At 53.6% G+C, this 13,600-nt stretch overlaps 1 protein-coding gene and 1 long non-coding RNA gene across 2 annotated transcripts in view; one reads left to right on the top strand and one right to left on the bottom strand.

The window, feature by feature from the left end:
* Positions 1–863: 863 nt before the first annotated feature.
* PADI2 (peptidyl arginine deiminase 2) overlaps positions 864–13,600 on the top strand; it is a 42,024-nt gene continuing 29,287 nt past the window's right edge. The window contains exons 1-2 of the mRNA XM_036914405.2: positions 864–1,060; positions 12,879–13,062. Of these exons, the coding sequence (XP_036770300.1) occupies positions 933–1,060; positions 12,879–13,062 (312 nt within the window). The 5' untranslated portion in view covers positions 864–932. The remainder of the gene's footprint in view (positions 1,061–12,878; positions 13,063–13,600) is intronic.
* On the bottom strand, positions 4,253–10,631 carry LOC118926935 (uncharacterized). The gene is made up of 3 exons (XR_005030660.2): positions 10,564–10,631; positions 6,379–6,439; positions 4,253–4,444 (listed from the first exon to the last, which is right to left on the bottom strand). It is a non-coding gene; the product is annotated as an uncharacterized LOC118926935 (long non-coding RNA).

Below are 13,600 nucleotides of genomic sequence, written 5' to 3'. Positions count from 1 at the left end.
TGTCCTTCTAATAACCTCTGCGCCTCACCCCCAGTAACTGACCCCTCTACCAAGGACCACATACACATGGCTGGATTATCTGAACAGGCCCGGGCTTGGCTTCAGAGCTGGAAGGGTTTGGGATGGGGCGGGGGGGTGGGGGGCTGGTTCAGGAGCCCCTGGATGTCTTCCTGCACCTCAGCCTCCACAAGACACCAGCTGACCTCTGCACCAGCACCCCACCCCCTCGCCCAGCGGAGCCCCTCTCTGTCCCTCCATGCAAACATCAGTATTTCAGTACACAAACGCAGGTCAGCTCAACGCCCTCCTCTCCGGCTTTCTCACGCAGCCACAGCTGGGGTCTTCGTCACCCTCCCTAGGGGCCCCTCGATCCATTGCAGCCAGATGGCCCCTTTCACTTCCACGCTTGGCCACTCCTCGCTGAGCACGCCATGCCATGGCTCCCATCTCCCACCCACCAAAGCCGTGGCTTGGCACTGTGGCCCCATAGGGAGTTCCCACTTCCACGCCTCCCCATTTTCCCTCTGGTAATAGGGATCAGGGATTGTTGTGGGGTGGAGGGGGATGTCAGACTGGCTTCCTAGTTTTACTCAGGCGGCTCCCTCTCCTCCCTTCCCCTTAGCTTGCAAATGCCTCCTTTAAGAAGGCTGATCCCGGACCCCAGGCTGGGTTAGGCACCCACACCCTCTGGGGTCCCACCACTTCCGGTCCTCGCCCCTATGACAGCTCCTCGTTTACGTCATCTGCCCCAGCTTGAGCATTGTACCCCGGAAGGGGGCGGGGTGGAAAGAGCTGTGGGCGTGGCCACGCTTGACGGACGGGCGGCTGCGAGAGGAGGCCGACGGGCCGCCCCGCCTACCGGCGGCAGGATAAAGGCAGAGCGCCGGCCCGGAGTGGGCTGCTGGGGTGAGCGCACCTGCCACGGGGGCTGGATGAGCTGGGACACAGGGCCGGCCACGGCGGGAAAGATGCTACACGAGCGGACGGTGCGGCTGCAGTACGGGAGCCGCATAGAGGCGGTGTATGTGCTGGGCACGCAGCTCTGGACCGATGTCTACAGGTAAGCGGGGTCACCGCGCCGACCCCGGGTTGCAAGTCCCGAGATCTCAGCCCCAGAAACCCGGAGACCCTCCCCGGACTCAGACTCGGGGTCGGGGAGCAGCCAGCCTTCCTCCAGCCAGAGTTGCCCCTGGTCCGAGGTGCCCGCACCCAGAAATCCTAAGAACTCACCCAGAAATCTGACAGCCCCCAAACTTTGCGTCAGCCTCCCCGAAATCCCGAGACCCTTCTAGACCGCCTGACTCCCTCACCTGCACCCCAGGCTTCCCACCTCCCGGCCCTCTCCAGCTGCTCTCCCAGGAGGACCTCAGCACCCCTCAGCTTCCTCACTTCTCCTCCGTTGTGCCGCCCACTTCCCTCAGACCCTCCTGACTCACCACCCACCTCAGGTCAACTGAGCTTCCTCCAGAATTTGCTGGGGGGGCTGGGGCAGGGCCAGAGGGGAGCTGCCCTGGGGCAGAATCTGGCCCTGGGGGTTGCTCAGGCTCCAGTTGCGCCCTGGGGTGGGTGCTGGTGGTGGTGATCCATCCCCAGGCACTGGCTGTGAGCTCCTTGCCCCAAATGCCTTCCCCTGACTTCACCCTGGGGTCAGGGAGGGACCTTGTTCCACCCCATGCGGAGTTAAGGTTTTGGTCAGAAGAGTGGCCCTGATCCAGGACCCTGTTCCCTCCCTCTCTTCCCTCAGGATTTCTGACACCAGAAGACCTAGGGTACAGGAATTGAGGTCAGGGCCCCACCACTACCCAGCCCCCAGGAAGCATCCCAGTCCCATAATCCATCTCCCTGTAGTGTGTGGGGCCGCCTTGTGAAAGTCTGGCCGATGTGAAGGAAGGGGCGGAGTGGGTCCAGGATATCATGCAGCCCTCCACCCAGTGCATCTGAAATGTCCCCATTGCTAGGGTGGGAGGGGTTGGTGCTGAGAGGAAGAAGCATGCAGGACTCAGGTGGGACCCTGTGCTGATAACCTTAGGCAGGTCCCCTGATCTCTCTGTGCCTTGAGCTAACCCGAGGTACCAATGTGTCTTACTGCTCCCAAATCATTACATCATATGGTGCACCCTGCCACTCGCAGGCCCCGAGCAAACCCCATCCCTGTGTCTTCCCACACGTCCTCCCCAGCCCATTCTCTTTGTCACCTCCAATGGCCCTGGCACCTCTGCCAGCTCCTCAGCAGGCACTGGCTGCACTGATCCCATCAAGCCCCAGCCTCCTTCCCAGAGGGCAAAGGGCCCGGTCACTGTGCCAACCAGGGATCCTCTCCACTCATCTGCCCTTGGCCTCCACTGTCCACATGTAAACCTTAGGAGTGGTTTCTGAGGGTCACAACACAGCAGTGGAGTGTGGTCCGGTCCTCAGTGGCCTGGGCGAGCTCCCCTCCCCTCCCCACTCCCAGTCCTAAACTGGACACTGCCAGGGAGTGGGCTGGGGGCCAGGGCGCTCAGGTCTCTAAGCCTCAGCTGTCACCATACCCGCCTGTTTGTTCCCTGCGGCATTTTGGTGCAGCCTAAAAGGCTGGCACAGGGGCTCCAGTGGGGTGGGGAGTAAAGAAGGGGGCCATGCTTAGGCCCCCTGCCCTGCTTTGCCCTGGCGGAGAGAGCCCAGCCCCAGTGGGGGCAGGGAGCTGGGGAGGTGTGGGCTCATCCTCCCTCTGGCAGGGGGTGCAGGTGCAACGATGCCCTTCATGCCTTCTCCGGAAACCAGCCTCAGCCACAAGGACCCACACCTCTCTCACTTGCCCTTCACTGAAGACTCAACCACCACCCCCAAGCAAAGAAGTGCGGTCTAGACCAGCACTAGCCGACAGAAAGAGAACGCAAGCCGCCAGAGAGCAACGAGTGTAATTTTTAATTTTCTAGTGGCCACATTTTTTAAGGTTAAAATAAACAGGTGAAGTTCATTTTAATAATATATTTAATCCAACATAGCCAAAATATTAGAGTTTCAATATGTAATCAATGCAATACTTAACATCCTAAGTCTTTGAAATTCAGCGTGCCTTTTATACCTATAGCACATCTCAATGCGGACTAACTGCATTTCAGGTGCTCAATAGCCCCACGGAGCTGGTGGCACTGAACTGGACAGCACGAGGGTAGAGCAGGGGTTCCCAACCTCAGCACTATCACATTTGGGGCCAGATAATCATCTGTTGTGGAGGCCGTCCTGTGCATGGTAGGATGTTAAGAGCGGCATCTCTGGCCAATCTGGAGGGTTGCTGGTAGCACACCTCCCCCACCAAATTGGGACAAGTAGAAACATCTCTGGATAATGCCAGCAATCTCCTAGCAGGAGGAACTGCCTAGTCGAGAAGACCATCAGTTGGGAACTGCTGGTCTGGTAGAACAAAGCCTCTTCCAGAACTAAGGAGACAGGGCCAAGACTGCTGGTGTTACTGCTATATCTGTAATGGTTAAAAGCTGCCGTTGTTACTGATAACAGCAGGGCTCTTAGTGAGCACTTAGGAACCAAAAGCATTGTCTCCTGTCTTCCTCACCATAGCCCTGGGAGGTCATGCTGTGATCATCCCATTTTGTAGATAAGGAGAGTGAGGCTCAGAGAGGTGAAGCCATCTGCCCAAGGGCACCCAGGACTCAGGTCCAGGTCTGTCTGACTCGGAACTCATGCTCTTAACCTCCACTCTACCTTGGGGGACCCTAAAAGGAGCAGATTGAACTGGATGACCCTCTCAAACTGTGTCACTTCCACCCTTCACCCAGGCGATGAGCCAACTGCCTCTGGACACTTCACCCACCCCCATTCAGTCCTCCACTTCCCACTGAGTCCTTCCAGACCCAGACATAGGTTCTGACTCAAGAGCCCATGTGATGCCCCCAAGGAGACACCAAAGTACAAGGCCTAGTGGACCCAGTTAGTAAGGAAGTGGTGCCTTGACCCCTCACTCCTAAGTCACAGAGGTGAGTGAACAGACCTCAGTACTCACCCCCTTTTCCCAAGGGCTCCAGACCCCCTTTTCCCAAGGGCTCTGGGCCCCCCTACCTGACCTGTACACACAGCTTCCCATCCCTCCAGATATACAGCAGGGGCCTCACCTTCCCCATTCCTCAGCAGACCCTGTGGTTCACCCACTCTTGCCCAGCAAAACAAGCCTTTTGGGGATGCGTGCCCTGACCTGGCCCCATTCTGAGTGCTAGTGTCCAGCAAGCTATGAGCAGGTGCACAGAAAGAAGGAAGTGGGATTTTTTTCTAGAGATTTACTTTGTGATCGTTGTTACCGACGCCTGCCATTCCTGCCTCGTACTCCCCAGCGTACTTGTCTTACATATCCGGCACATGTGCACCTTGTCCACACAGTCTCCCCTGATGGTCCCTTTAGTGGGCAGCTGCTTCTTCTCTGGAGCCGGCCTGGGTTCCCGTCTGATTCTGGCTTAGGTTGGAGAGAGGGCACAGAGTGAGCAGCATCCCATGTTCGTTTCTCCCCCTCTCTCACTTTTGGGGAGTGGTGTTCTCCCTGCACTGGTGCCAGGGAACCCCCCCCAGAGTCTGGAGGGATTGGAGAAAGGGCAGCCTTGGAATCAGGTAACAGGGTGATCACACTCTGCTCCACTCTCCCACTGGCCCCCAAATGGGACCATGAGATGCTTCTCCTCTGCCTCCCTTGGGTGATGCATCTACACAGGGCCTGGGAGTTCTCACTGGGCAGGCGCCCCCTCCATGGCGGAGAGGAGTCAGGAGCAGCCTGAGGGCTGCAGGAGCTTCGGGCAGAGATGATGCTAACTATCTGCTATCTCTGCAGGACAGTCTCCTGGTGAGATGTGATCTCATGGTAAGCCCATGAGATAGGAGGTGGGTGCTCCCACCCCCTTCCCCAGGGTACCCCAAAGCAGAGGTTAACCAACCAATTTTCCCAGAAGGAGGCTGCCCATCACTCTGACAGAAGATATGAAGAGGGTCCCAGGATAAGAGTGCCTAGAAGTTGGCACAGTAAAGCGCTGGGAAAGCGTGCAGAGAAGTACCCTTTCTTGGGGAAGAGCCTGGAGAATCTAAATTCATCCTATCTCACGCCTTCAGCTCACTCCCAGACTTCCTCTCTCTGTCTCTTAGCTGGCGTGAGTGTTTTAGAAAATATCCTTAGGACAAAGGCTGGGGAGTGTCTGCAGTCCAGTTTGAAATGAGGGGGACTTGGGGTACCAGGGTCTCCCCTTCCCATAGAGTGCCAGGCCCCACTCCACTGACCCCATCTCCTGCCACCACCCTGCACACACGCCACTGTGGTCACATTGGCTTTGTGGATACAGTTAGCCCTTGACTGCACCTAGCTCCCACCTGCCTCAGGGCCTTTGCATGTGCTCTTCCCTCTACCTGGAGCACTATCCTTCAGACCTCTGAAGTGCTCTATCTCATTGCTAGTTCTCTTCCCTGCAGATTTTTCATTTACTTAATATTGCTCACTGATATTTATTGAATGCTTATTCTGTACCAGGCAAACCTTAGCACCTTGCCTGCTCTTCGTGTATATTTAATAATTTATATGTGTGTTTAAACGTCACAACTTTGAGTTAGGTACTATTATTGGCCCCCTTTTCAGCTGGGGAAACTGAGGTAAGGAATGTTTGTCCAAGATGACACAGCTGAGAATGGTGGTGGTGCACAGCCAAGGCCCCTGACCACTCTGCTGGGCTGCATCCTGGGACTTGGGTTTCAGGCATGTCCTCCTCCGCTCTCACTGTCCTTGTTCTGTACACCTCCAGCCCTCAAGTCAATGAAGGGCTCCTTGGCTGAGTGAATGAATGAATGCATGTGGCCAGTGATGGATGTAGACTGGCCTGTCATTGGGCTGAGCTCTCCACCCCCAGCCTCAAGGGATGAGCACCATTGGACTGGCCAGTGGAAGGTCAAGGGCATATAGCCGAGCTTGGCTAGAGCAGCACTTGTTCCTGAGAGAATGATGGTAGGAGGAATCCGGCCAGGTCAGGTGGCCTCATAAATTAGAACAACACCCAGAGCTCTCAACCCTGAAAAAGAGGCCCTGCCAGGAGCTGCTCCAGGGCTCCGGTTTCAGGCTAGTTCCCAGGGGGTGGCAGGGTTCTAAGGAGGGCCTGGCACCCCGTGTGTTGAGCCCACAGCCCCTTGCACAGCTGGGGTCCCCAAAAGCTTTCCCCTCCTGCCCACAGGACCCTGAGTCAGAATGGGAGGATGGCGATAGGAGCTCGCCCCAGTGCCTACCCCCAGCTGGATAGGTATAGCTGTTAAATTCTGGGGTAAGCCAGCTTTCAGAGGCAGCCCTGTCCTACCCAGTGGTGCCAGGCACTGGGCTCAGGGGTCTTGAATGGCCCACAGCTGCTTATCTCAGTCACTCACCCAAGAGCCCAGTGCAGGAAGTCAGCCTTTGGTGTCCCCTCTCTGGGTCTTTGACCCACACCTGCAAAATAAGTAGAGGCCTCAAGAGATTCCTGACAGCTTCTCATTTGATCCTTTCCTGAGCCAGGGCTGATACCCCCTGCCAGTACCAGGTGTCCCTACCCAGAGGACCTCTAGCGGGGACTATAACCTACGGTTCCTCCCCCAGGAAAGCAGCAGCCAGGCCCAGAGCTCAAAGAGCTGGACCTCATTCTGCCATTACTGTCCCAGAGAGTGCTCACCCTATGCGGGCCTCAGCATGCTCATCTATAAAGTGGGATGACATTAATACAGGCCTCATGGGGTTATCGAAAGGATGGACTGAGATCATGTGTGCCAAGGGCTTGGAACGTGTCTGGCACATAATAAATACTCAACAAGTAGTTGTCATAAATTAGTGTTGGGTTTATTATAGTATTATTAAAACAAATAATAATGAAATATGGTCTCAAAGAGTTCAGAATGTCCCTGGGAGAGAAATGTTGATCAACAGTTGTGAAGTGTTTGCAGCGTCAGCAAATGGGAGAGAAAGATGGGTCCTGGCTGATGTGATCGGGGGGACTTCCTGGAGGAGATGGCAACCAAGCCAAAAGATGGACAGGGGTTCACAGTGTGACCAGAACATACCATGCAGGAGCAAAGGTACCTGACAGGAAAGTTGTGACATGTGGGGGCAAAAAAGGACATAGTTTCAGTGGCATAGAGTGTAAGGCTAGAGAGTGGATGAGCTCAAACAAGGGGTTTGAATGCCAAGCTCAGGTGTTAGACTTAGTTCTGTAGGCAGTGGGGAGTCATTGAAGGCACTAGGGAGGAGTGACCATAGATTAGATCATTTCTTCCCTAAGGAGAGGGCCCAGGGCAACTGGAGGCACCAGTGCCTCGGAGAGAGGCTGGAGAGGTTACCAGGTAGAGAAGGATGGCTGGCTGAAGACTAACATCATGGTTAGCTTCTGCTGATTCCTGACCAGGGCAGCCACCTACCTCAGGGCTCCAGCCACCGCCGTGCCAGGTATGGAGCCTCACCTCCCTCCCCTCATCTCTCTCCTTGAGGGTGCTCGCCATAGGGTTGCATGCCAGGCTGGCATCCACGACCCCACAACCTCAGACTCCTGCAAAGCCCTGAGGGCAGGATGTCATCCCCAGGCTGCCAGGCACTGGGTTCGCTGTGGGCATGAGCCCCAGCTGGTGTTAACAAGGCCCGGAGCAGGTGGACAAGCTGAGACAGGGAGCTAGGAGCAGGCACGTCATGCCCTCAAGTCTGGGACTGAGCAAGCCCCCAGCCTGGGAGGCCAAGTGGGTCACCCTCTCCACCAGCTGAGCAAAGAGCTGAAAAGCTGACTGCCTCCCCAGAGACCACATAGCCTTTGTGGGGCTGAGCAGATGTTAGGTCACAAAGCCCAGAATTCCCTTAATTAGTCTGGGCTCAGTAAACATACGTCTTCTATGTCTTACATAGCTTTCCAGTCTTGTTTAAAGTTCATTTGACGTTTCTCTCCATTTCCACGGCCACCACCCAGTCCCATGTCACCATCATCACTCACCTGGACAGCTGCAGTCACCTTCTCCCTGGCTCCCCCACCTCCACGATTGCTCTCCTGAAATCCACTCTCCTCCCCGCACCCTGGGTGATCTGTCTCCAGTGCACAAATGATCACGTCACCACCTCTTAGAGGGCTTCAGTGCTCTCAGGAGAAAGGCCGCTCCTCGCCATGAGCTGGGTCCTCTCCGCTGCTCTCTCCCTCCCCTTGCTCACAAACTCCAGCCACACTGACCTTCCACTTTTTGAACATGCTGGACTAACATCCACCTAAGGCCAGCACCCAGGCTGTCCTTGCTGCTTGGACATCTCTGTGCCTCTTCCTCTCCTCACTTTGGCCAATTCAGTGGTTCTCAAACTGTGGTCCTGGACCACCTGGGAGCTTGTTAGAAATGCAGTTCCACTCCACAATATACGTGTATATCAAGTCATCATACCATACACTGTTGTATATGATTCTGCACAGTGACATTTGTCAGCTGTTTCTCAATGAAGCTGGGAGGGGGAGAGTGCAGGTTCTCAGGCCCCAGCCCAGATCTGCTAAATCAGAGACTGGGGGATGGCCTGACAACCGTATTTTAACAGGCCCTTCAGGTGATACACACTCAAATTTAAGAACCACTGATCTAATTAATGCTTGTCTGTCCTTTAGCGTGTAAAGTTTAGACCTCAGCTCTAATGTCACCACCTCCAGGAATCCTTCCCTGATCTCCAAGCCAGGGCTCAAGGCATCCCACACTTCTCCTTGATAGCAATTCTCATGACTGAAATCACATAATTAGTTGTGTAACCCATTGAAAGCCTTTCTCTTCCACTGGAATATTTACTCCATGGGCTCAAGGGACATGTTATCTTTTTCGCCAAACTGCCCTGGCACCTAGAGCTGTGCCTGACACATTAGTAAGTGCTTGATAAATATGTGTTGAGTGAATGAATGACCACATAAGAAAGTACCCTCTTCTAGCCCTTCCTGCAGCAAACACTTAGACCTGTTGCTTGCCTGTACTAAGCCAGGTGCTGAAATAAAAAGAAAATACAGTCCCTGTCTTCAAGGAGCTAACTGCCATAAGGGGAAATAAGCATGGATGGAGACAAATTGATTGAGTTGGGTCTTTAAAGAGGGGTGGACAGTTGCCGGGCAGAGAAGTCAGGGGGAAATATAGGTAGAAGGAATAGCATATGCAAAATGCACAGTGAGCTGGAACAGTGCAAGGAGTTCGAGGGTAAGAGGGGTTTCAGGAAATGAGGCAGGAGCATCAAGTTGAGATGCAGGGGCCAGATGCCCCTGGGTGAATTGGATTTTATTGTATCAGGAGGCACTGAGGAGCCACTGAATATTTTCAAGCAGGCAAGCAACCTGATTTCTTTGTCTTTTTTAAGGGGGAATAAACATGGATGGAGTAATACAGTCTGAGAAACCAAGAAGGGTGGGCTCATTCATTCATTTATTCCCAAAGCATATATTGAGTTTGGCCATGTCCTGGGCACTGGGATACAACTGTGGGCATAGCAGACATGGTCCCAGGTACTGGCAGCCTGTCCCTCTGTCCACACTATCTTTAACCTCTTTCCCATAAGCCCAGGACCATGGCCACCACTGAAATCCCCATTCTCTTTGCCTTGATATAGTCCTGGGCCCCTCCCTGCAGCCTCCAAGGAAAATTGAGGGGCCTGCAGCCCCTGGTTCTAGGGTTTCTTTAGGGGATTCTGAGAGGTTCTTCCTGGGGAGGGAGGCAGCCTGCAGGATCCACAGGGGACAATGGGTGTCTTTGTTGCTTGTGCCAGGGCCACTCCAAGAATAGCTGTTTGCTCAGCTCAGAGCAGGGCTGGTGCTGGGGTAGGAGGGTGTGGGGCTCTGAAGCTCCAATGTAGGCCGGGCATTAACCCCCTGAGCTTCTGGGGCCTCCTCCAGTTTCTCTCTGGCCCAGAGGAATGAAGGTGGCCAAAAGTGTCACTTACACCAACTATTGTCAGAGTCAGTGTCCTAAAAGATCCTCCCCTGTGAGTTTGCAAAGCATTTTGTCCTAAATAGAATTGTATGCAGAAATGCAATATATAAAACCAGATGAAATCCCAGTGGCTCTGGTTAAAGGTGGGCAGGGACCCATCAGAGGGATCCCCAGCTTTTCAGCCCTTCCCTCCCCATACCTTTGTCCAGGGTCTGTCCCCTCTGCGCAGCCTGGAGTCCAGCCACCTCTGACCTGACCCCATCGTCTTATTTTACACTTAATGAAATTAAGAGGAGATCACCTTGCCCAAGGCCACCCAGAAAGATGATGGTCAAAGCTGGGACTTGCCCTAGAGGAAGATTTCCCAGACCCAAACCCATAATTGCTTAGACTCATGATTTTTACCAAAACCAGATTCCACCTGTAGTACTACTAAACATTTTCCTTTAAATCAACTTACATTTTTCTTACAACTTTATTTTAAATGGAGATCTTATTACCATAAATGGCAAGCCTTTATCAATTGCCTTAAAAACATACCACATGTAATAAATACATCAATCTTTTAAAGTGTTCATCCATGTGCCACCTAAAAGCATCTTCCCTGCACGGCCACATCTCCCTTTGGGAAGTGCCGCCTGGTGCTTCTACGAGGCTCACCTGTGTCCTGCTCAGTTCCACCCTCTTTGCCCAGCGTGTGTGATGTGCCCAGCCCCGTGCTAGTCCCTGAAGGAGGAGGGATGGAAGAGGCCAGAACTTGCCCTCAGGGGCTCACAGTCCAGAGGAGGAGAAGTACATGAGACAAAATGCAGCCCTCACCCTGTGAGGGGAGAAAGATGAAGCCTGTGGAACAGGAGCGGTGGGTGGTCATCCTGTGTCTTATAGTTCAGCACATGGATGCCCTGAAGTTGCAAGGGACACACTCAAGACTCTCTCAGCAACTCATTGGCAAAACTGTGCTCGAACCCAGATGTTCTGCGCATGTACCCCCAATTCAGGGTTTTTGCTTTGACTCTGTGCTTCTCCTAATAATGGATGTAGACAGAGGGCAGCAGGCCACAGTCAACAGGCATACAGTGCCCCATGACTGGCTGAGGAGTTTACAAAGGAGTAGATAGACAAGAACCAGAGTGGCCCTGGAGCTTCTTTCTTGAGCTCATTTCCCCATGCCTAGCACGGGCTGCCAGGCCCTGGCCCACTCTATCCTGCCATGTCCCAGCCCAGCCATCTGTGCCAGCAGCCCCTGCAGTCTGTGGCCTGGGCCTGAGAGACCCTGCCTGGCAGCCTCTATAGATTCACACTCACAGCCTTGGCCACCGCAGGGCTCTACCCACAGAACTGCACTGCGGACCGTCTAGATCAATGATGCTCCAAGTGGAGCCACTGGACCACCAACAGTTCCTGGAAACATGGTAGAAATGCAGATTCTCAGGCCCCCTTCCAGACCTGCTTAACCTAAAACTGTATGGAGGGGCCCAGCAATCTGTTTACACAAGCTTTCCAGTAAATTCTGCTGCTGCTGAAGTTTGAGAACTATGAACTACTACTGTAAACCTCCTGTTCAACCCTGGCCACTGTTTCCCTCTTCACCTGCCCCAGCCGCCCCTCAGTTCTGCCAGCTGGACTCCCCAGGGCTGGGATCTACCAATCTGTAGCCTTAAAAAACCCTGAAGGTTTAAACAACAGCCTGTGATGATTCTAATGCCCAACCATAGTAGAGAACTTTTCGGGAACCCCAGGCCCTCAAAATAGCAGGTGTGTCCGTGAGGCAGATGCTTGTACCTAGGTCTTAGTCCCAAATCCCGTGAGAATCCCATCTAAGTCCCTCTTAGCTCTCTTTGGCCTTTGGGAGCCTTCAGACTGGGGGCTGGATTTAGCACAACTGTCAGCCCTGGGCACCTTCCTTCCTCCATTTCTCTGTCCTTCCTGTTACCTCCCCTTAAGCTTGAGCTGCCTTAGCAAAATACGTAGGCTGGGAGGCTTAAAAACAGAAGTTTATCTCTCACAGTTCTGGATGCCGGAAGTCTGGATCGGGGAGCCCACGTGGCTGGGCTCCGGGGAGGCTTCTTCCTGGCCCGCAGCCAGCCACCTTCTTGCTGCATGCTCACATGGCCTGCCTCGGTGCCTGTGAAGAAAGAGGGCTCTCTCTTCCTCTTCTTATGAGAAGGCCAGTCCTATCAGCTTAGGACCTCACTCTCATGACTTCATTTGACCTTAGTCATCTCCTAAAAGCCCTATCTTCAAATCCCATCACAATGGGTCTTAGGGCTTCGACATGCGAATTTGAGGGGACACAACATTCAGTCCATAGCAACCAGATCAAACCAGTTAGTTTCTTGCTCTAAAATCGTGATGGCTTTTCAAGAACTCCAAGAGTATGTCCCTTGTAATGGTAAACATCCAGAACCCCAAGGAATAACTCTCAGAGAGGAGAATTCCAGGCCATGCACGCTATGGCAGGATGGTGGCATCTTTGTGACAGAACCAACCCCCTCCTTCCCCTTTAGGACCCAAATTCCAGGCTCCATCCCTGTGCAAAGCCAGCACTTTGATGCGTGCCTCCAGGCTGTCAACTTAGTTCTCCTGGCCACCAGCTCAGACACTAGAGAGGGATTAGGAGAGAGAGTTCTAGGCCTCGCACTGCCTGTGAAGCAAACTCATTCCTGTCTGGGTCTCGGTCACCCACCCTTGCAGTACCACGTGCTCCTGAAGCTGGCTACCGATCAGAAGCACAAGGAAGCTTGTTAAGATTTCGGATCCCCGGGTCCCACCCTTGAACCTCCCGAATGCCCGAGGAATCTATATATTTAACAACAGCTTCCTCACTACTAGTGCAGCTGGGTCCTCTGTGGTCCCCAGACCAGACAACCTGGGAGGCCCCTGGCAGCCTGGCCCCTCCAGGAGTGTCCTCCTGAAGCCCCTCGTCCCACCTGCCCCAGGGGTCCCCGTGACCTGCTGTCCCTCTCTCCCTACAGCGCAGCCCCCGCCGGGGCCCACACCTTCAGCCTGAAGCACTCGGAGCGCGTGCAGGTAGAGGTGGTACGTGATGGGCAGGCCGAGGAGGTGGCCACGAATGGCAAACAGCGCTGGCTCCTCTCACCGAGCACCACATTGAGGCTCACCATGAGCCAAGCGAGCACCGAGGCCAGCAGTGACAAGGTACCTTGGCTGGGGGGTGCACCTCCTGGGAGCCGGGGCCACGCCGGAACGGAGGCAGGCTTAGTCCAGGGCTGTCCGATAGAAGCAGAATGGGAGCCACGTACGTCAGTATCAGTTCCCGAATAGCCATATGACAAGAGCGAAAAGAAAGCAGTGAAATTAATTTTAATAATACATTTTACTTAACTCCATATATCAAAATAAGGTCAATCCTTGAAGAACACAAGTCTGAACTGCACAGGTCCACTTATAAGCATATTCTTTCAATACATATATTGGAAGAATTTTTGGAGATTTGTGACAATTTGAAGAGACGTTTTCCTTTTCCTAGCTTATTGTAAAAATATGGTACTTTATACACATGACCTACAAAATATGTGTCAATGAGCTGTTTATGTTATCAGTAAGGCCGCCAGTCGACAGTAGTCTGTTAAGTTTTAGGGGAGTCAAAAGTTATACACAGATTTTTGACTGTGCAGGGGGTTGGTTATATAATCAACTGTATTATCACTGCAACATGGTATCGATATAAAAATAT

The sequence above is a fragment of the Manis pentadactyla genome, chromosome 4, assembly GCF_030020395.1.
Source record: "Manis pentadactyla isolate mManPen7 chromosome 4, mManPen7.hap1, whole genome shotgun sequence".
In the NCBI taxonomy this organism is placed as follows: Eukaryota; Metazoa; Chordata; class Mammalia; order Pholidota; family Manidae; genus Manis; species Manis pentadactyla.
This window is presented reverse-complemented; position numbering and strand designations above follow the sequence as displayed.